We start from the raw sequence: 24,090 nt of genomic DNA on the forward strand, positions 1-24,090 counted from the left end.
CGCTTCTGGAAGAATGGTCAAAAATTCCCATAAACACACTCCTAAACCTTGTGGACAGCCTTCCGAAGTTGAAGCTGTTATAGCTGCAAAGGGTGGACCGACGTCATATTGAACCCTATGGATTAGGAATGGGATGTCACTTAAGTTCATATGCGAGTCAAGGCAGGTGAGCGAATACTTTTGGCAATATAGTATAAATATATATATATATATATATATATATATATAGAAAAGAAAAAATTGTATAAGTATTTTATTACTAAATGTATTGATATACGTGATTTATTGATATACAGCGCTGGAAAAAAAGAGAATAAGAGACCACTGCAAATAATCAGTTTCTTATGTTTTTTTCTTACATGTTCATCTTTTGGTGAGATGAAGAGTTTTGTTTAATTTTTTGTGAACTGCTGATAATATTTCTCCTAAATTCAAAATATAACTATTGTTATTTAGCGTGTATATTTAAAGGAAATGACAACACATCAAAATAACCCATGATCATGCAGTATTTGCAGAGTTTTAATAACTCAAATAAAAACAAAATGCAAATCATTTGTAAACAAATTGTGTTAATGCTTCGGCTAAATAACATTAAGAAATCAGTATTTGGTGGAATAACCCTGATTTGCATGAGTTTTGGCTCCATGCTCTCCACCAGTTTTTCACATTGCTGTTAGGGAACTTTATACCACTCTTTCTGCAAAAAGCAAACAGCTCAGCTTTGCTTGATGATTTGTGACCATCCATCTTCCTCTTCATGACATTCCAGAGGTTTTCAATAGGATTCAAATCTGGAGATTGGGCAGTGCTCTCTTATTTTTTCCTGAGCTGAATATGATGATATTATGATAATATTATGATAATATTATTAATATAATACTAATATAATATACATCATACTGTTTCTCTTTTCCTGAAGTGTATATACATTTTTTGGTTGACTCTGTGTATATAAATTGTGAACATGAAGCCATATTTAAAAAACAAATAAAGAGGAAAGGGCCTCTAGTGGACATAGTCTAGTACTGCAGAAGTCAGGCTAAAACCATGTCTAGTCAGTGGACTGATGAATGTAAAAATTTGTTGTGAGCTGTTAGAGCAACACAAAATCATGAAACTAAGCAAACTTACTCACAACCAGTTGTTCTTTCTATGTAAAATATTTTGAAAAATTAGGACTTTCCACTGTTAAGATATAAGAACATTAATTTTCTTCTATTATGTCCTCACAATAGCAACATCATTCAAAATATTACAAATTCCTTCACAGTTTCACATCAGCCATGTCCTGACATTATTCTGACTGATTTTCAACCAAATCACGTGAAAGTAAGGGAAAACATTAGAGATTTCTAAAAGTGACAGACTTCCTGCTGCCAGTTGGTGGCGCTATGACTGAGACTCACAGTAGTTATGACCGTGTGATCAGCTTTCGTCTCTTGACATAAAGTTGAAGTTTGATGTGCATCACTCAATACACACCGAAGTTATTAGCCACTTCCTGTTTCCTTTTATTCGCCATAAGTTTAAGGGCTCCTCCCGGCTGAACCGTTTGAGATATCAAAAATCCCTTAATAATTTTAGATCCTCAATGTCTTGAGATCATATTGGACCCTGTTTGGTCAAAATCATACAAATCTCATAGGTGGAGTATATCAAATTCCATTGGGTGCGTTTTTCAAACATCATTGCCATAGTAACATGATTCAAGGTATCAAAAATTCCTTCACAGCTTCAAATCAGCCATGTCTTCACATTATTCTGACTGATTTTGAGCCAAATCAGGTGAAAGTAAGGGATAAAACATTAGAGATTTCAAAAAATGACACACTTCCTGCTGCCAGTTGGTGGCGCTATGACTGAGACTCACAGTTGTCATATCTGTGTGATCAGCTTTCTATGCTTAACATAATCTTAAGGTTTCAAAAAAAAGAATAATCCTTGGAGAACAAGAGGGCCCTTCGCACTGCTAGTACTTGGGCCCTAATGACCCTTTAGGTATCTATACCACCTGATCAAAAGACTGTAGTCTATTTCAGGGGATTTTAAACTGTGGGTCTCACAAAGTCACTTGGCTGCAGATAAATTTACGTTACGGTGAATGAAACAAAACCAGTCTGATAATGAGCAAACCACTCTCAGAGATTATTTTTTCAAAGGAATCGTTTCAGTTAAAACAAAAACACACAGAAGAATCAGAAGTGTGAATCAACATAGCTGTTCTGTTAGTTAAGTGCACACAGAATAAATATCTGAAGGCTTGTTAGTGAACACAGGATAGACGCTTCAAGTATGATTCTCTGTGCTTTCCTCTTTTATTATTGTCCCCCAGCCACACAACACAAGGTTTCTATCTGGGTATTTCACCTAATACTACAACAGCATTCATTGGAAAGACTCACTGAAGAAATAATCTGATTTATTTGTGTTGAAGTGTCATGTGTCTGCATCAGTAAAGTACAACACACTGCAGCACTGAATGACCGTGCAGCGTGTGATAAAATGGAAAAGTGACTTTTATGCTTAGAAATGTTGGCGAGTGCTAACATGAAACTCTCATAACTTAAACAGCACCTCACCACAAAATATTCTGCATGCTCCAACAAAGGGCGATCATCTTTTCTTTTAAAAAAAGAAGAGTATCTTCGTCAGAAAAACTGATCTATGGCACAGCCAGAAAAAGCACTGTGAGCCTCATTTTCAGCTCCATATCAAATCACAAATAATTACTAATAAATAATCACTAGTAAATTTCCCTTGCTAACTCTTAAGCTTGAAGTAGTTTTTAACACAGTTAAAAAAAAACAGTTAGAATTGTCATAGTTAGAACTCAGTACTCAGTAGTTATTCCTCTCATAATCTTAACAATTAAGCTGCTGTTTTAAGACAAGGAAAATAAAAACATATTTCCATTTAAAAATATGATGGCGGGTCTTGAGATGGATTGTATTTGTCTAGGTGGGTCCTGGAATAAAAAAGTTTCAATACAGTTATGCAACCTCATGCTAAGAGCGGAGCTAAGCTGAACACAGCTTCATAAGAAAATGTAGTCAGTTTATAAAATAATTATTTTTTAAAAAACAGATTAACACAACCAATAATTGTATATAAAAGATTAACAAAACAAATGTGTTCAGGTGTTATCAGAGGGTGGGGGAGGGGGCGGGGTTCACAGAGCTCCTCTACCTACCTGATCAGAAAAGTGAAAGATGAAAGGTGTTGTTTTCTTCGCAGGAATGGAGACTGCTCTGAAAATGTACTTGTATCTGTTGCTGTTAGTGTTCATCTGTGACGGTAATGTAAAGTATTATTCTGCTTGTTACTGCTCTGTGAATTCACTTCTAGTTATATGAAGGTGAAATGCAGTGTAGGATTTTATCTAAGTGAAGATGATTTTTTTTCCTCGATTCAACTTGTAATAGTTCGTCTGGAAAACTGCAGATTCTGCAGAACCTGAACTAGGAAGAAAAAATATCCACATATAACTACATTTCTATAATAGATAAATACATTTTTAATCACTAAGACACGAAATCCAACAGAAGTATGCATTGTGGCATTTGTTAAAAAGATAAATAGAGGGTGTGGTTCATGCATTAGCAGGAAGTGATAATGCTCCTCATCTGTAGATACGGTACAAAGATCAAATTTTTTTCTAGATGAAACTAGATAAAGTCATGGGCTAATTTGCATATTTACTGAATTGTCATGATCATTAGCATATCAAAATCAAGAAGGGTTTTCTGATGACAGACTGCAATAGCAGCGCATTTTTAAAACATATTTACAATGAAGAAAAATGTTTTCTCATGAAATTACTGTTCTCACTGTTATTGCTGTAAAGTGATTAATTTGTGATTAATTTGAGGGAAAATCACTGTTCAGTGATTGGTTGACTGGAACAATGGTGATCAGTGATTAGTTGTTGTCTAACACGATGCTGGTGATTCGACTGAACCTGCTCTCTCTCCTCATATATTCATCAGCTGTGATGTGAGCAGTCTCTACCATCTTCTCAACATCGCCAGATTCTCTATGATTCTTTTTTCGTTATTCTGATTATTTTACAGACTTCACCAGGGAAAACATCAAGAACAACAGAATTAAAATCAGAAAAATAAAACACAGGATCAAAATGTTTGGAATCAAAACGATCAGAATGAATCAAAATATTTGGAATGTTTGAGTGAGCATTATTATGAACATGCATAATAATAATAATAAATAATAATAATAATAGTTGTTGTTGTTGGTGGTGGTGGTATTATTTTATTGTTTATTATAATGAATACAGGGTTTTTGTTCCATTAGGATTCTAAAGCAAGAAAAACCAAAGCAAATATTTGCACAGCAGTCATGAAAGTCATCTGTGGTTTTGGTTTAATCTGTGGTCTTGGTTTAATCTGGGATTTTGGTTTAATCTGTGGTTTTGGTTTAATCTGTGGTCTTGGTTTAATCTGTGGTCTTGGTTTAATTTCTGGTTTTGGTTTAATCTGTGGTCTTGGTTTAATCTCTGATTTTGGTGAATCTGTGGTTTTGGTTTAATCTCTGGTTTTGGTTTAATCTGTGGTTTTAGTGCATCTGTGTTTTTTTGTTTAATCTGTGGTTTTGGTAAGTCTGCTTTTTCAGATCTGAACATTATTCAGTGCTGAGCTGAGCAGTAAAGGACCTTTAGAGAACCACTGTTTTATTTTTATTTTATTTTTGTATTTAAAGTAGGCTTGGACAATACAAAACACTCACTGTTGTAAGCGTGATCTGAAATTGAATGCCACAGTAAGTGTCATGTGATTTCCATAGAAAACAGATCAAAACCAGAAATGTACAAATAAACCAGATTACACATTCCAGTGAACTATGATCATTATCATGAGGGAGAAATAAAAAATCACTGTTTTTGTTATGGAAAAACGAAGAAAAATAATTCGAAGGACCATTTAGGTATCTATAACTCTTGCCTGATTAAAAGACTATAGTCTGTTTCAGGGGTTTTTAAACGTGTTACTTGGCTGCAGCTAAATTTACGTTACGGTGAATGAAACAAAACCAGTCTGATAATGAGCAAACGACTCTTCAGAGATGATTCTTTTTTCAAAGGAATCATTTCAGTTAAAACATACACACACACACACACATGCACACACACACACACACACACACACAAGAATCAGAAGTGTGAATGAACCTAGCTGTTCTGTTAGTTAAGTGTGCATGGAATCTGAAGGATTGTTAGTGAACACACAACATACACTTCAAGTATGATTCTCCGTGCTTTCCACTTTTATTATTGCTTCATAAGGATTTTAAAATGATAGAAAATTTAATCAGTTTACAAATTAAAATTTCAGATTACTAACACTACAAATATTTGTAACATATGCTCAGGCATCCCACAGGATCAAAATGTTTGGAACCATCACTATCAGAATGAATCAAATGAATCAAAATTGTTGGAATGCTAGTGAGTGAGACTTCACAAATCCTATTAGAAAGTCTGGGTATAAGGGTGAGTGTGATTATGAACAGGCGTGTGTAATTAGAAATCTGATGAACTTGAACACATGACATGTCATATGACATGTAGTTGGTGATGCTGATGGGAAATGGGGGTTGAAGCAAAGTCAGCAATGGTGTGACAGTTTAAGACAGTGAGACAGAGAGAAGGACATAGGTCATTTGTGAAATTAGATGTCGTAAAACAGTCCTCAAAATATATTTTCCAGTGCAGACATGTTTGCAAACAATTAAATGCTGATACAGTTGATTATATTTTTTAACCCCATATTCTGCAAGTTTGGTCATTGGCCAATTCCCACTCACCAGCTAGCTCTTCCATATTACAAAACTAGTAACATCCAGGGATTGGCTAATGTCACTCTGGATGTTAGGAAAGAGAGTAACACCACCAATCCTACCCCCAGAACACAGCAAATTTACTGTTGTGATCTCCCAGCCACAGACCTCCAGTCCTCCAGTGAGGCATTCTTTTCCATTGTGCTACTCGGGATCCTCAGCTTTAACAGGTTTCATTCAGATTATTGCATCTCAGAAAATCACATACATATACTCATTCACAACTGGGGCAATTTAGAGGAACTCATCAATTGAGATACAGGAATACATCAATTGAGATTTCCTACAGAACCAGAAATACAGGAACCTTACCTTACAAGCCAAACCCTAACCCTATTACCTAACCTTAATTTTTAACTCTAACTTTAACACCAATCCAACCTGAATTACCTACTATGCCTGGACTTTTGGTTTGACTTCACCCAAGTAACATCAGGCGGATCAGATCGGACTTTTTTTTTGCTAAAGGAAAGCTAAAGGAATATGGTAATGCCTACATGAAGAAAATCCACAAAATGTTGGGAAGAACAAACCATACTGAGACATGTTGACCTGAACAGCAGTTAATACATTAGGTCAGCAACTTTTAACAGTGTTTTTATTTACTTTAGGGTTCCATGTCCATGGTCCACCTGGTCCTCTCATTGTTCATCTGGGAGACTCAGTGATGCTGCCCTGCTTTGTAGAAACTCCTCTACCACTGGAAGATCTGGAAGTGGAGTGGAAAAGAAATGAAAGTGAAACTCTAGTGCACTTGTGGCAGGATGGAGAGAGTCGACCAGAGTCTCAGGACCAGCTTTTTCATGAAAGAGCTCATTTCTTCACTGAGAAGATCGCTCAAGGAAACTTCTCCCTCCTCCTTACAGATGTGACTAATAAAGATGCAGGAGTTTATAAGTGTGCTGTTTACACAAAGCTGGATTCTGGTGAAACTCTGATTGAAATAAAGGAGATTGGTGGGTAAAAATTTTCACCTAATTCATATAATGTTCTGTAAAAATACTTGATATTTAAAACTGGGTCAATATTATTATTATTATTATTATTATTATTATTATTATGTATAATCAAGATTGTAAACAATTCTCATTTCAGAGCGTTTGATGCCCTACCATACAGAAAGTAAAAATGCCCTGCTCCTTTTAATAACTCTGGTGTTTGTGCCACACAGGTCTTTCCTATCTGCATTTTGCAATTATCATTTTGTGTATACTTGGATTTGTAATCGGATCACTTGTACTAGGCTACCTATCTTACACATGTTATAAAAAGAAAGGTAAGTCTGGTCTTCATTTTATGACTTCTGACTATGATTTAATGAAGTTTGGTAAGTTTACATTTCAACTCAAAGTAAAAATAATGCATATATTCTTTTTGTTTATTTGTTTGTAGATGACAGCAGAAGAGCTGTAGCTATACAGTGTGCACATGTCCTTTGTCCTAACATTACTATGTCCATTGTCTTCATCCTCTGGGGTGTCACTGATGGTAAATATTGAAAGGGGCTTCTTAACTCCACTCCATATCTAAATCTCTGAACACTCCAAGGACATTGGATGTGTTGTTGATGATATTATCAGAACCACTATTCAAGCCTCTGGATCATTTAGATGTAAATATTTTTTTTAAAATCTTGATTATGCTAGCACTGGCTTCAGCAAAGTTCATTAGTGACATCCACACTGCACTTTGGCTCAGTTTTTACTGGAACCTTATCTTACATTTGTCCCCAAAACTATCAGCACATCACTGGCATGCCATGTGCTTCTGAAGAGCAACAATCCAATGCTCTCTGCTCAGTCTACTGGTTGTTCACAGCAGACTGGGATCAGGAGATCCGAAAAGCAGTTTGTGTTATTGGCTAACTGACCATTAAAGATTATGTCTCATACTGGATTATAGATGTTATACTCTCACCTTCCTAAAAGGGTCTACAGGCTTGTACACTCACTCCACAAGGGAAACGGCCACATACTGACCTGAGGTTTGGACTAAATCAATGATACTAATCATGGAACTCACAATATTCTGACTTAAGGAAATGCTGGAAAAAGAAATTTGTGTTATGACCATGGTCCAGTTCTCTACTAGCATGACTGAGCATCTCATTACACCACTCTCCTTAGGTAGACTGCCTAGGTGATGTTACACAATGCATCACCTCTGACAGGTCCTGACTGGTGTAATAAATTATTGTTTCTGAGAGACAAGGCAAACACGCCTCACTCATGCTACCAGAGAACTGGGCTCACATTTGTAACCTAAAGATTTTTAACCCCTTGTTGTCTCCCCATCTCCATCAACATTATTATAGAGAACACACTGCTGTACTGCCAAAGAGGATAGATGAAAGAAATAAATTCAGTCGTGCCTCATTTTTTAACATATACTAAACATTAAAGGAAATTTTATAACTGAAATATATTAATAATAATTGACAGTTATGGTAATTTTAGGTTGTTTGGTAGCGTTCTGGAGTAAATAGACACTATTATGACTATAATTCAGTTGGATGTTGGTCCAAATTTTTCTTTATGACTGAAAAAATATCTATCTATCTATCTATCTATCTATCTATCTATCTATCTATCTATCTATCTATCTATCTATCTATCTATCTATCTATCTATCTATCTATCTATCTATCTATCTATCTATCTATCTATCTATCCATCCATCCTCCCTCCCTCTCTCCCTCCTTCCTTCCTTCCTTCCTTCAGGTATTTTTATTGAAGCAGCAACTTGTTCAGCCCTCAATTTTGCTCGGATCCTTTTCCTATTTTGGATTGGTCTTCATTTGAAATCAATTCAAGGTATGATTTGATGATCAGTGGTCCTTTGTGAACATTTTTAAATTCTGACTGCTGAGTAATTAGGCCCAAGTTCCAGTTTAGTCCCACCTTGTGTGTGTTGGAGGTAGGAGGAAAATGTAATAGACACCTTTTCAATATCATCCTTAAACAAATAGCTTGTCTCATTTTCTTCATGAAAACTGTATAATGTTACATAACAGAGAAGGAAATAAATACTTCTGAAAGTATGGCTAGCATTAAAATTAATTATAAAGCTTCAGATCCGACACTTTTTTGACAGCATTTTTAAATTACACATTTTTTTTCTAACCCTTTCATCTGAAAACTAAGAGATGCCATTTTTGATGCTGCTCAGCAGAAAGTTTTCAGCGAATCTCTAACAAATATATTTAACAGTGTTACATGTTAAAAGATTTTATTTCACATTATAATTTACTGTGACAAAAGAGAAATTTTTTAAGTAGAGAAATAATTAGAGACCAGAGATCTGGCTGAAGCATTACTGAATGAAGAATATTCATACAGCACTGTGTAATAGTCTTAGCTACAACAGGACCTTTGATCACTTTATTTAAGCTTTTTGGAGCTAGGAAGTAGTAGAAATGTGGACTATATATGGGATTTAAGAAAACACTTGCTTAATCTATACAGTGAGGGAAAAAAATTTTTTGATCCCCTGCTGATTTTGTACGTTTGCCCACTGACAAAGAAATGATCAGTCTGTAATTTTAATGGTAGGTGTATTTGAACAGTGAGAGGCAGAATAGCAACAAAAAAATCCATAAAAATGCATTTCAGAAAAGTTATATATTGATTTGCATTTTATTGAGTGAAATAAGTATTTGGGTCATTGTCAGGCTGGAATATCCATCCACGACCCATTTTCAATGCCCTGGCTGAGGGAAGGAGGTTCTCATCCAAGATTTAATGGTACATGGCCCAGTCCATTGTCCCTTTGATGTGGTGTAGTTGTCCTGTCACCTGGGGATGGTGTACTTGGGGTCATAGGCAGCATTCCTCCTCCTCCAAACACGGCGAGTTGAGTTGATGCCAAAGAGCTGGATTATGGTCTCATTTGACCACAACACTTTCACCCAGTTCTCCTCTGAATCGTTCAGATGTTCACTGGCAAACTTCAGATGAGCCTGTACATGTGCTTTCTTTAGCAGGGGGACCTTGCGGGCGCTACTGGATTTCATTCTTTCACAGCGTAGTGTGTTACCAATTGTTTTCTTGGTTTTCTTTCTCAGCTGCCTTGAGATCATTGACAAAATCCTCCAGTGTAATTCTGGGCTGATTCCTCGCCGTTCTCATGATCATTGAAACTCCATGAGGTGAGATCTTGCATGGAGCCCCAGACCGAGGAAGATTGACAGTCCTTTTGTGTTTCTTCCATTTGGGAATAATCGCACCAACTGTTGTCACCTCCTCACCAAGCTGCTTGGCGATGGTCTTTGTAGCTCATTCCAGCCTTGTGTAGGTCTACAGTCTTGTCCCTGACATCCATGGACAGCTCTTTGGTCTTGGCCATGATGGAGAGTTTGGAATCTGATTGGTTGCTTCCTTCTGTGGACAGGGTGTCTTTCATACAGTTAATGAGCTGAGATTAAGAGCATTCCCTGAGAGTGCTCCTACTGTAATCTCAGCTCATTACCTGTATAAAAGACACCTGGGAGCCAGAAATCTTTCTGATTGATAGGGGATCAAATACTTATTTCACTCATTAAAATGCAAATCAATGTAGAACTTTTCTGAAATGTGTTTTTTTTGGGATTTTTTTTTTGTTGTTATTCTGTCTCTCACTGTTCAGATAAACCTACCATTAAAATTACAGACTGATCATTTCTTTGTCAGTGGGCAAACATACAAAATCAGCAGGGGATGAAATAATTTTTTCCCTCACTGTACATACTGTGTATTTATTATATTGCAGAAACTCCACAGCGATTAACTGTCAACTTGGCAATTCTACTACAGTACATTGTGGTGACTATTTTTGCTTATTCTTGTGAGTATACATGAAATCATCACACCATTACTATCTGCAAGATCTTATTACATACCTTTAGAAAGAGTAAAGTTAGGAAGAAACCAATTAAGGAATAAAATAATTTTATAATTATGTTCTTCTTCTCCATGAAACACTGGTCTGAGAATCTCCAAACAGAATGTTACCTGATTGATCATATAGTGTTATGTTACATTCTCCCTCAAATCAGGGGATCAGTTACAGTAAGACAGGATTAGACAAAGGTCTTGGACCCAGGAGATAAAGTCCTGTTTTAAAATATATTATTTAATATATTATAAGTGGTTGGAGTGTTAGAAGTGCTTTTATATTTACTTATTGTCCCGTAAAAGAATTAAAATCATAAAATGAAACCTGGAAACTCAGGAAACTGCACAGTACATGTTGCAACAAATTAGATTTTGTGACCTAAAATAAAAACAAACAAATAAACCATGAAAATGTTTTGAATCCTGTGTAACTCTTCTCATTATAGAGACGCACAAATGTAACTTTTCTTGTTTAAGTTTTTATTTAAATTACAAAACTTTCTCACATAATGTAAACACTTATATCATTAGTGAATGCTGTGCTTTTTCAAAAACTAACACTAACTAACTAACTAACTTTTCCGAAACTAACCCTGGTGCCACTGTGACACTGGTGATGTGTTATAATTCTGCTGTATTATAATTTTACTGTATTATAATTCTGTCAGCTCTCCTCAGTGCAGCTTTGAATAAATCACATCAGTGTCTAGATGAATTATTACGGCTGCTTGCTGCAGTTGATGTGATAAGGTTTACTGTATGAATCCAAAAAAAGGTTTTAGTTCTCTATTTAGATTGTTGTTTCCTTTTTGTATTTTTCTTTACAAAGCACGGTGTGTATTTGTGTAATATATACTAACATTTTTGTTTGTTTGTGTTTCTTGTCTAGCTATTTTTCTGAATATTGTGTATAATTTAACCACTGAAGCGAAAGTAGCTCTGATAATCTTGCTCCTGGTGATACTTATTCCTATTCTGGGTATTATCGCTGCAGGTAGGTGTTTCAACTATTTATTATATTTAAGTCTAATAATCTGTGTGTGTGTGTGTGTGTGTGTGTGTGTGTGTGTGTGTGTGTGTGAAAAAAACAAAAAAGATAGAGCGTGAGACAGAGAAAGTTGGTGTGTGTATATGAGCATTGAGGTCAGAGAAGAGTACAAATTTTATATTTTCTTATTTTAAAGTAACGTTACTTTTAAGAAAATCCTTTTTCTTTATAATATATTATAGAATTGATTGACAGATACAGACACACTCTAATAAGGGCATAATCAGTCACTCTTTCTGAAATGTAATATCAAGTGTTATGTAATTGTCCATCTAGTGGACTATATGAGCATTACAGTGCCATTAGAACATACCCTGTATAGTGAATATGAAGCAGCTTGAGATTTTACATATCTATATGTATCTCAGATAACCTGAAAATAAATATAGTATACAGTCCATTATGATGCGATCATAACTCTCCTTTTTCTGGGCATGTAAAGTATTGATTTTCTCTGCTTAACATAAAAATGTTGAATAATTTCAATGTCTAGAATCTCGAGTCTAAAAGAGACAGAAATAAAAGCAGTGCAGATGTTTTACTTGGACAGCATAAAGACTGATCTTGCAGAAACAGTTTACATTTAAGCTCCAATCCTTAAACACCAGATAACTTTGATATTATAGAGTTAAATTTAAAACTAAAGGTAATGAATTATGAAATGTGCTAAAATGCCAAAATCTGCTGAAATTCTGCAGTAATTGTGAAAAACCTTCTCAGAATATTGTAGAGTTTTCTTAATTTTATTTTCATTTCTGTGATTCCAAAACCACAAAATCCTAGACTGACTGGTTTATAATAATATAAATAAATAATATTACCAATTTCCAGAATCTGTCTCTTTTACCTGAGCATGTGTAGAACAGATATAAGAACACTTCATATTTTATAAAGATTTCTGTGGTTTCTGTTGAGCACATGTGAACAGGTTAGGAACAGGCCGCTGTGCGACAAACTGGACACACAAAGTCCTCAGATCCTCAGATGATATTAGCTTTGTTAGGTTTTAGTCAAGATAAGTTATTGGTGTTGTTCTGGTGATTAATTAAATTTTCTGTAATCCACCAAGAGAACAACAGAAACTGAAGAAATATTTTACAGTATTTGTTTACTGACTGTTTACTGTTTTTGTTTACTGTGATTCTGGAAGACGGGAACAATAACACGGCATTATGTGAGACAGAGGACGGGAAAGTGATTCCAGACAGAACCAGCACTCTGTCTTGCACACATGTACTTTATGTAGAACTTTATGTAGTGTTCGAGCACTTAGTTCTTGGTTTTTGGTTCTGTGTTGTCTTATGTAGTTCTGTGTTTAATGTAGCAGCAGGGTCCAGGAGGAACTTTGTTTCATTTCACTGTATACTGCACAAGCTCTATATAATGAAATGACAATAAAATCTTCTTGACTATTAATATAAGAGAGTTAGAAACACCTACACTGCTGTCAGTCATTCGGAATTCATATATTATATATATCATATACATATATATATTTTCTCATCTGTGTTATATTTATGTTATGTTTAATATTATCCTCAAATGTCATTCCACAGTTTGTCTGAATGTGTTTACAGCCAGAACATAAGTGTGAAATGTTGTAGTTCCATCAGACAGTCAGATGGTGATGCTGGACTTCACACTGAGTCTGAAATCACACAAGAGTCATGCGTTTGAGCTCAACATCAGAATCCAGAGTTTCTGAGACACACCTCTGTGTTATAAGTCTGTAGTTTCAGCTGAAACAATATTTATGTTTCTCTACAGTGATTTTAATCCAGACTTAGTGAGTGTGCAGACTCCATCATCATAATCTGACATTTTATAATATCTAATACACTGAACCTGAACATTTCTACATACACTAAATAATAAGTGTACCTGTTCAGATTCATTTCCACTTAAATTCTTGATTAACGTCTTGACTGTGTTAGAAAAATAGATAATTAATATTTAATCAGTTGACTGAGCAGTTGAACAGTTTACTGATTGAATGATACATTAAACTACAGAAAAATATACAGTAGTGTTGAACGTATTTTTAAAATCATTTATAATAAAAAAAGATTATGTTTATGATTAGAAATTATTTTAAATCAAAGTTTTGTTATAGATGTTTATCTAATAACTAATAATGTGGCTATACATTATTGAATAAGGTTCACCATCCCTGCTGATAATATCCTCTTTAATATCTTACTTTATTTCCTTTAAAAAGTAGTAGGTTTTATAATTAATTGACTTTTTAAAGTGTGTTATAACCTACAGCAGGTGATGAGGGTTAAACACCATGGGATATGAAATGATCAAGTATTAATTCTTATTTTTGAAAAAAGTACATTTTTGTCTTCTCTGTGTGAATTCCTGTTATTTTGTATTCCTGTAATCAGGTCTAGTGTTGAGGACAACATTATTTATAGTATTTTATTTATTTCAATAGTGGATGATTCAGTTCTGTAATTATTCACATATAAAAGCATATTGAATAATTTGTTGTATATTAATACATCACAGTTACACAGATCCTTAAACTGGAACAAGTGCACTGATGTTTAAACATTTCATTTTCATGTTTTTTATTAGTTTTCTTTTTAAAAAGGTTTTACACACCTCTGAAATAACCTTTTAATAATTCTTTATTTCCTATATTTTATACAGTATGGCGTAAAAGGACTAGAACACTAATAATTTACAGAATTACATTGCTCTGCGATATTCTACGAATAACTGTTTTTTCAATGGTAATTCAAAGTAAGTACCACTTTTTGCAGGTAATGTTACATTTCATTGATTCACATTTCATTAAATGATTAAATGTACTATTATATTTTCCCCAGCACTTCTTATACTAAAGGCTATTTATTATTTATAAAACATTTAGAATACATGCACAGAATGTAATCAATTTTATACACATTTAACTTTTTAAATTATAAATATTCATTTCTTAAACAATATTTTGTTGTTTTTATTGTCCAGACATATCCTAGGATCAGTTTAATCATGTAATATTTCAGTTTTAGTGTATCTGATGGGACTGAATCATTTTAATAATGACTTTATTAGTATAACTAAAAACCCTAATACTAATTTTAGCTTGAAAATAAACCTTCAACTGTGATATTTCTGTAATTAATATTCTCTGTTTTTCAGGAGGTGCGATTGAGTTATTAGTTCCACTCTTCACTGTGCTTTGGGTTTATTTGGATGATTTTCTTTATTATTTTTTCAGTTCGAGTAAGTAAGTGTAATACTTTATTCTACTTTTTATCTTATTTATTTTTGCCAGTCAGAAAATACAGACATTAAATTTGATGTAATATAATTTCATAACCACATGACTGTACTTTGAGTCCACAGACTTTACATTAATTACAAATCCATAGACTTAGATAGAATTAACTGATTAAACAAGTTCATTCCTAAAACACAAACTCTTAAAGATCCAAAGTTTGTGTGTTGGCCAGAAATACAATGAATTAAAATGTTAAAGTGAAGGATGTTCTGTACTCGGGAGACAAAAACATTTGATTCTGGTGTCTGAGAATTAAACCTGCTGTGTTTTTCCCTGGAAATGATCTGCATGATATTTCCAGACTTTTTATTTATTTTAACTGTTTAGTTGTAAGGACTGGACTGATGCAGAAGATTCAGGATCCATATGTAAAGCTTTATTAGAACAAAAACGCTAAGCAAAGAAATCGGAAAATCAAAATCAAACACGGGGTAAACGAAACCGAAACTGGAACCAGTAACTCCAGCCAGTGATACACAGTGGTGTAGTGCAGGGTTTATAGGCAGGTATATGGCATATAGCCACTTCTAAATCCCCTCTGATGCGCATCATTCTCTTGTGTCCTGCTTTATCGAAAATCATGAAAGATCATCATGAGTAGCTAACCGAGTTAAATTGTGAATAAATGCAAATATTCCCTAAAAACACCCAGGAAAGACAGAGATGCTCTGAGGACCGAGGCGCCGGCTTCCCTTCAAATATGATAGTAACCGCCCCGCCCCCGACAATCTGACAATGCCCAACGCCATTGGATCAGAGCGCTGTCAATCATTACCTGATTCGCTGCCTGTCACGTCGAGAACACGCTGCTTAAGAATACAACACCCCGGAAGTGTTCTTCGTGGCTGCGTTAGAATTCGGGTGAGGCCTCCCTCTGTTGGCCTGACGCCAAGTTCATGTTACATTAGTAAAAGTCACTAGCAGACATTTTTTTTATTGATTTCACAAATTTACAAAGTTTACATAATTCTAAACACATTTCACTTCATGCTATACATAAAAAATGTTCATGATATACAGAATATTTAATTGTCTAGATTTGGGTTTTAATTTCATTTCTTTAAATTTTAGTTTAACTTCTCTCCCTTCCCTCTGTCTGAATAACTTTAATCATTTTAATGATGAACCAAATCATGGTTGTTGTGGTATATTCCATCCAGTGGTGGACCGTCAGGGCCAGCAAGGCCTTCTCTGCTGGCCTAAACAGCAGTGATCTGAAACACTGACTTGCATTTTAATGTTTAATATATTTTTCCATGAATGTGTATTAAATTATTCCCAATAGTCTTTTTTCTACATTTCATAGCTTTTCTCTCGGGTTGCGCTGCTTTCAGTAGTGTATATTTATGATAAAACTTTTATTTATCCAATCATATTTCAGCTAGTGTCTGACATCATGTGTCGCCAAAGTGAAAATCTGCCTTAAGGCCTTCAGAATCAATAGTGCAGCTTAAAATAAGTGGTATTGAAATTGTTATGTTAACCAATCAGATTTCGAGTTGGCGTCACTGGGGGCATCTAGCAGGCATACGATTACGTCAGCAATTTCCCGTCCTTTGATTGGATAGTTGGAGTAGTCAGAGGCAGAGACCGGCCCATATACAGTGTTTCTATATTCACTGGGTCTCATTTCGGATGCTGCGTCCTCTGGAGGTTGCAGTTTGCTACATACAGCATCAAGAATGCCTTTTTTGAGAAAAGTAACTGTAATAAAATGGACTATTTCTTGTGAGATGTGAAATACTGTAGACTAATTTCTTTTTTTACTTTTTATTTAACGGTTGTTGCACTGTATTGCATAGATGTGTATAACATTTGAGTACTGAACAAGCCAAATACTTGATCTCTCTCTCTCTCTCTCACACACACACACACACCATGTCTCAAACCATATCCTATTATATAAAATCACACAGCTTTGTAAATGAAGGAAGTCAATAATTCTGGATTTTATTATTAATTTGATAAGAAAGTATCAGGTGTTGTAGATTCTGTAGTGTTCAGTGGATTTAATAGCTTCAGCAAGACCTGTGAGAGATGTGTCATATGAAGATGATGTAAAAATAGCTGTTTCTTGTTGCAGGGGATTTACGCCAGATATCATTGATGTTGCTCCTGGAGGTTCTAAAGACTTCAGGGTCGATCTACATCCATTATTATCTGAATATTGATGTGAAAGGTAAGTACCAGTCCTGTGTCATTACTGTTTATTGTTGGTGGAGAAGCTTTTCCACTGGATGATCCTCACATGGTTATTATGTCCATAAGAAGTTCTAATAGTTTTATTTAAAGCTGAACAGAACAGACGATCAGGAAGATAAGAGGAAAAAGCTCAGAATCATCCAGTACAAAAGCATGACCCTGTGTTTTAGCTTTAAAAGTGTTTCACTGCAGTTTAGTGAATTATTTGTTCACAGAACATTCAGGTAATAACAGTGTCATGATTTTTGGTGTATAAATGTGTGTTTTTCTCGGTTTGTAGAACGTGATGCATTGGTCTGTGTGACTGTATTCCTCCAAATCTTGTCCAAGATTACGCTGTTTACGCATATAAACTATGTCACAGGTATTCATCACTTTTCAGCTCTTTTTCAAATCCCTTTTATTATGAAAGCATAAAATAAAATATTCAAGTCAATTCAACATAAATGCTTAAAACTACATTAAAATGTAAACATTTGTTTTACAGCATAAGAACATTAAGTTTTTAATCACTGGATTTTCACAGATACCTTTAAATACAAACATTGTTAATGTCAGTGATTATGTCAACAAAATCAAGTGACATGTTAATATTGTAGAAACATTTACATTCTGAATGTCATGTTGGATGAATCTGTATCTGTAGCAATTCAGGGCAAATAAGAGGGAAATTAAACCTTTAAAATAGCAATGTCCCCAAATTCAGAAGCAGCTGCACTGATATTCCACCTTGTGTTGAGATAATGACGTCACTCTGTGTTTCTGCTTACATTTTATCTTCTTATGTTTATACATGTAGTTTATATCAGTGCTCTCTAACATGGGTTCATCCTGCTGCTATTCTTAGAGCCTGATATGGAAGTATAATAGTGCCAAAATTCCTGAAAGTAAAATATCATATTGAATCACATAAACTGCATAAAAACTTGTCACAAAAAAGAAGTTTGAATTTTTCTGCTTTGCAATTTGATCTGAATGAAAAAAAAATCATTACAGCATTTACAAGAAAACACAATCTTTATACCAAGTGTTAAGTTAAATTAGTTTTATTAAATAGCAGGGCAGTATGAGTTATTTTAGTGTACTGTTAATTTTTTTGTCTTTTTGTGTCTTCAGCACAATGCTAGTCAATAAGCGAAGTTACGTTCTTTTTTTAGACTAATATTAGATTAAAATAACTCATACTGCCCTGTTCATTAATAAAACTAATTTAACTTACCCCTTGGTCTTCACAGCCTGCAATCCCTGCACAATCTTCCTCAGAGCAGTTTCTCCTGCAGGTTAATTACAAGAGCCGTGTTCCAATCGGCAAAACAATTCCCCTCCAAGTGAACTGTACAGGGAGCAGGATGTACACTTTAAAGTGCACTGAGACACGGGCCCGAGACATCTGCAATCCATTGCTCTTCCTGTAAAAGCCCAGATGTTAAGACCTGAATTTGAAGGCTTGCGGGGGTTTTTTTCGACCTGAATATTAATGCCTGAATTTTTTTTTTCAACCTGAATTTGGGAGGTTTTTTTTTTGTAAATGCTGTAAAGATTTTTTTTCATTCAGATCAAATCGCAAAGCAGAAAATTTGAAACGTCTTTTTTTGTGACAAGTTTTTATGCAGACAGTTCAGTGTAGAAATGTACATGTCTTTGGTTAATGGGGAAGCTCTGAGTTCAGAATTTTATATGATGATTATCCTGTTACACATACAGTCTAGATCAGGGGTCTCCAACCTTTTATTCTGTGAGAGCTACTTTGACAAAATGAATGTGGCCAAGAGCCACTCCTCTTATATTATTAACAACATTTATTTACACAGCTTATTGCCATAAACCAAAGCAGGTGAATAAACAATTTTTGTGTGAACTTTAAAAAAAAGTCAATATTGAACAGTCATATTTTGCAATAAATCATTTAAAATTCATAATAAGCAGCAGCATGTTCATTGTTGAGTGAGTTAACTGATTTATCACGACAGGTTTACTGACTAGATTTATCAGTTATTATCATCAGATTTTGTTCATTCATATGAATTCTGTTATTTATCTGTACATTATTATTGACACGTCCCATGGCACATGCACTGATGGCCTCAGCAAGACTGAAAAAGACACTTTTCATAAAAAAGGAACACATTTGATATTTACGGTACCAGATACCTGCAACTGTATTGGATTTTATGGGATTAAATAATAGTATTTTTATGGCAAGGTGCAAGATTTCATATGCATATGCAATGGGAAATATTACACAGTACTTTACTCTGAAACACCAGCTGCACTAATAAGAAATGTCTACAGCACACGCGTCCTGCATCTTGCTGCAGCAGGATAGAAGTTAAGTTTGATGTAAGTTTGATTGGGGAGAAATTTAAACAGGTTTGTTGAGTTAATGTGATTTTATCAGTTTTGTACATATTCTATGAGACTTTGGGCGAGCTACTCAGCGACATGTTGGAGACTCCTGGTCTAGATGTTACAGCTGATGAAGTTCACACAGCAGTGCTCTTTATTAACAAACACAAAAGAACAGATTCTGTAGATCTTTGTGTTATATGAAATTGTAAACCCCCTCAGAGCATCTCCCCTCTGTAACAGACCAAATATCATTAGCATTTACTTCCATGTAGAACAGTTTAAGCTAGTTTAAGCTAGTTTAAGCTGAAGGAATATGGATTTGTTAATTACACAGAAGGATACTGAACTGTTTAGACCATCTATTGTGGCATGTGCTATAATGTCACACCTCAGTAATAGTATTTTTATTTTTATAATAAAAAAGACTACTGATCAGGTGAATTCTCAAATCAGAAAGTTTTTATTAATTGTCAAAAATTGCACAGACCTGAGTATTTATGTTTTATATTAATGCATTCATTGTAATACTGAAAGTTACTGTTTCTATAGTAACAGTTCTTTCACAAGTAGAAGCTCTGTGGATATTTAACAAAAAAAAGCAAATAATTATTCATGACATTTTCTGTTAGGAGACTTTTTTTTAACATTTATGGAATAAATCTTGATGCTTTATAACAGTCAGTAAGGTTCCTGATGGGGGGGTTAGCTTTCAGCACTTATGCTGTAAAAACTACAGAGAGTCATTTCTTTACCAGCCTCTTTTTTCATAAAGTCATTGGAAAAATCAAGTTAATATTTCATTATTATTATTATTATTATTATTATTTATCATGGTCTATATAACATTCGTGTTTTCATCACAAATTTCTGTAAACAAATAAATTACCTCAGGTTACAAAAAAAAACAGTATATATTCAATATATATACAATTTCCCTCAACATAAACCAACATTTAGAAACCAATTGGGAAAAATAAGCAGATCCTTCCTACTTCCACAATCAATACAGGAGAAAAATTCTCATCCAGGATACTAATAAAATACACAAGATTACTTTAAGACATGAACAGGGAAAAGATTTTGTTTCTACTATCACAGACTTGATGCTGCTGATATCAATGATTTTGCTTTAATTACCACAGATAAAAGATATGACTCCAGAGACCCTGAGACACATCACTGTAAGTACACTATTATTTTCTGTCACAGTACACTGCTGTGTCTCCATCAACATGTATCTGAATTAAAATCAGGCCATAAAATACCTTTATTAAAATTTATAAAACAATAAAATCAGTTTAAAAAAGGAAAAATGAATGTTTTCTCTAATTCTCCTGTCTTTGTATTCCAGCTTTACCCCATTTGGTTGTGTTCATGTTTGGTACAGTGGGGGTTGTTCTTGTGAACACTGTTGTGTTATTAGTAGAGCTGATCCTAAAAGCACGTGAGTGAGCTCTATGGTCTGTGATTTTAATAATAATACTATAAAATTCATCACTGTAAAATATGTTAGTGTGAAATTACCGAAAGATAAAAATAATATTATACACAAAAATGTTACTGAAATCAGTCCAGTTAATATAAACATATAGAATTACAATTTCTTATCTTTTCCACACATCATTATAAACAGGAAATGGTGAGCGGACAGTGGATCTGCGACTTATTCTCCTACCCACTGAAAGTGTCTTTGCTGTGTGCTACCTTACTTTACAAATATCTACTTTCTGTAAGTATAATCTACTGGATCTGTGTAGTACTTGTGTACTCTCTAAACATGACCAGTTTCTGTTCTAAAATACTGTCATGTTTTACTTTTTCACAGGGAAGAAGAACAGAGAAAGGTATGTGTGTATTTTTAAAGGATATAAATATACAGATAGATTTATTGTCATTATCAGTTCAGTTCAGACTGAAGACATGATCATTTTTTATTCTCATTATTACAGATTAGCAAATGGCATAAAGAAGCTGCGACAGTCGTGTGTGTGTAAAAAGACTCAGAGGGTCAGTATATCACTGTGTGTAATATTTAACATGGAATAAATAGAAATAAATCTGATGAACATCATTAACTTTTATGCAGTTTCCACATTTTACATTGTATGAGACAAATAAGCAGAACACTTCCTAAAAATAATGTCTTGCCTTTAACACAGGATTCCACAACATGAACTGGCGAATCTGGCTCCTGATCCTCAGCCCTCAGGGTCTTAGCAGGTAGGGTAAATACCGCATTATTTTATTTTACATTAATTGTTTATATAACTACATAGAGTTTAAACAAATAACAAAACAGTAAAATCTGATCCACAATTAATTTACTTACACTTACTATATGTTCAGCTGAATACAGTTCCTCCCTACATTAATAATAATAGACAGACTAATACATTACTCATTACACTGGGCTTTTCATATATTTATACTCATGAATAACCCTCCCTCTTTTGTTTAAAGCAAAAAATTCCTCCAACACAACCCCAGAAGATTGCTAATGTACATTTACCTGGTTTCTGCACTGTCACCTGAATAGCTGACATCCCTACAGCAACCACTAGTGACTGTAATAGGTTATTAGTCTATACAACTTTTCTAGCTGTGGTTTGCACTTATGGGGAAAACAAAACACAGTTGTCTTTTTATATGTCAGGGACTAATAACCACTGTTTGGTTTACAGCAACTTCTGGAAACAACTCAGGTGAGAACAAAAAAAAAAAAAACACATTTTGACATGTAATCATTTTTTCCCTAAACATGAACCAACATTCTGAACATTTAGCATCTTTGTCCTGTTTCATGACCTAATTTCAGCTCAGATTAAGCTGCTGGACAGATGATCTCACATATGTTTCAAGAATATTCTGGTAATAAAATGGACTTTATCAACTGTCTCACTGACTGCATGATTCCCAGGTCCTATAGCTCAACAAGCCCACATCATCATTCCTACACCACCATGCTTCACAGTTGGTTTAATCTGCTTAATATGTTGCTTTCGGTTTTTCTTTATATGTCTGAACATTAAGCGGTGTGAGATTGGACTGAATTTGCTGAGATGCTCACTCCTCATAAATACAGAGCAGCTGTATCTCCCCATATGTATGTAAACAGTCCTTCACACTGTAAAATGATGAGTCCTGGCTGATGTCCTTTCTTCTTGACATGATGTAGACACTCACACGAGTGATCCTGTACACCAAACTGCCCAAAGTTCTGCTTTTACAGACATAGTCACACTTCATGATGATGAACTAATTTGGTTTATTTCATTAGTAACCTGGCTGCTAATTCCTCTCTTATTAATGGTGGCGGAAGGAAAGGTGTATTTATTTTTAGGGGAAAAAAAAATGAGTATCTGAGGTTATTAGTTTCTTTATAGAAGTTAGTGAGAACCACACAGTTATTATTTAGGTCCTGATAAATAAAAATATAGATTTTTTTTCCCCCTGAGACTGTAAGTAACTGAATGCACTAGTTTAATTGTGTCAAAGATTTATTTTAAAGATGCCTGTAATGTGTTATATTTTTATATCTTATTTTTATATTTGTATTTTTTTTTTTTACAATCCTTCATGTGATACTTAAATGTGAATCTCTTATATTCATGTTTGCTTCTGCTATATAATTGTTTTTATTATTTAATTGTCAGGTATTATGACTAGATTTTTTTACTAAATTGCCTATTTTAAGACATTTTGTAGGATTAAAATTAGGATTTAAACTCAGTCTGGCATTAAAAACATTTATTGTATTGTTTAATCATCTGCCAAATTCACCTGTGTTTATGACACAGTAGTCTGTTATCAGAAATCTGTGTATAAATCTCCAGGGATTTCTATTCATTTATTGCATCTTTGGGAGCTCAGAGTTTATTATTTATATACAGAACAAATCAGATTACATGCTATGTAAATATTTAATGTAAGAGTCATGCAGGAACGGTACAAAAAGTAAAAAAAAAAAAAAATTCTATAATTGTGTATAACGTTCAGTACAGGAACACAGGAAATGTCACTGTATACTTTTATACACTGTAAACTACTCAGGTGTGTGTCAATGAATATCAATGCTGAATTGATAGCAGCAGCATCTGATCAGATTGTGTTTTTGGTTGTTCTGCATTTCAAAAAAATTTAAAAAAAGGAGCAGGAATCATGATGTGCTGTGTCTTAAAACACTGATTTTTTATATGTAAAATGTGGCTTATGTAAATATCAGTATTTTTTCACTTTCTACATGAATTAAATTGTGAGTACAGAACAGTATTCAGTATAACAGAAATACAGTGTTATATGTTGCTTGTTTTACTTTTTTATTGTTTCCAAATCTCATGTACTGGTTCTATAATATATTCAGCCATGTGAACACAGTGCTTCCAGGTTTGTTATGATAATAATGAAACATAAATAAATTCATTACTATTCTGATTTATCTGTTTAATTAATTTTTATTTCTGACTATAAAT

At 34.2% G+C, this 24,090-nt stretch overlaps 1 protein-coding gene across 2 annotated transcripts in view; it reads left to right on the forward strand.

The window, feature by feature from the left end:
• Positions 1 to 24,005, forward strand: part of LOC131363524 (uncharacterized) — an 81,793-nt gene extending 57,788 nt beyond the window's left edge. The window contains exons 4-20 of one of the 2 annotated variants that reach the window (XR_009206334.1): positions 7,028 to 7,132; positions 7,249 to 7,344; positions 8,577 to 8,669; positions 10,603 to 10,677; positions 11,617 to 11,721; positions 14,434 to 14,526; positions 14,929 to 15,012; positions 17,154 to 17,249; positions 17,553 to 17,636; positions 20,764 to 20,802; positions 20,973 to 21,065; positions 21,255 to 21,350; positions 21,447 to 21,465; positions 21,571 to 21,628; positions 21,781 to 21,841; positions 22,303 to 22,323; positions 22,437 to 24,005. Coding sequence is in view for 1 of the 2 variants with exons in the window: in XM_058406146.1 (XP_058262129.1) it covers positions 7,028 to 7,132; positions 7,249 to 7,344; positions 8,577 to 8,669; positions 10,603 to 10,677; positions 11,617 to 11,721; positions 14,434 to 14,526; positions 14,929 to 15,012; positions 17,154 to 17,249; positions 17,553 to 17,636; positions 20,764 to 20,802; positions 20,973 to 21,065; positions 21,255 to 21,350; positions 21,447 to 21,465; positions 21,571 to 21,628; positions 21,781 to 21,795 (1,151 nt within the window). In the remaining variant the exon portion in view is untranslated. Of the gene's footprint in view, positions 1 to 7,027; positions 7,133 to 7,248; positions 7,345 to 8,576; positions 8,670 to 10,602; positions 10,678 to 11,616; positions 11,722 to 14,433; positions 14,527 to 14,928; positions 15,013 to 17,153; positions 17,250 to 17,552; positions 17,637 to 20,763; positions 20,803 to 20,972; positions 21,066 to 21,254; positions 21,351 to 21,446; positions 21,466 to 21,570; positions 21,629 to 21,780; positions 21,842 to 22,081; positions 22,273 to 22,302; positions 22,324 to 22,436 lie in introns of those variants that run through there. The other variant, XM_058406146.1, reaches the window with a different exon arrangement.
• The last annotated feature ends 85 nt before the right edge of the window (positions 24,006 to 24,090 follow it).

This window comes from Hemibagrus wyckioides, linkage group LG13, assembly GCF_019097595.1.
Source record: "Hemibagrus wyckioides isolate EC202008001 linkage group LG13, SWU_Hwy_1.0, whole genome shotgun sequence".
Classification (NCBI taxonomy): domain Eukaryota; kingdom Metazoa; phylum Chordata; class Actinopteri; order Siluriformes; family Bagridae; genus Hemibagrus; species Hemibagrus wyckioides.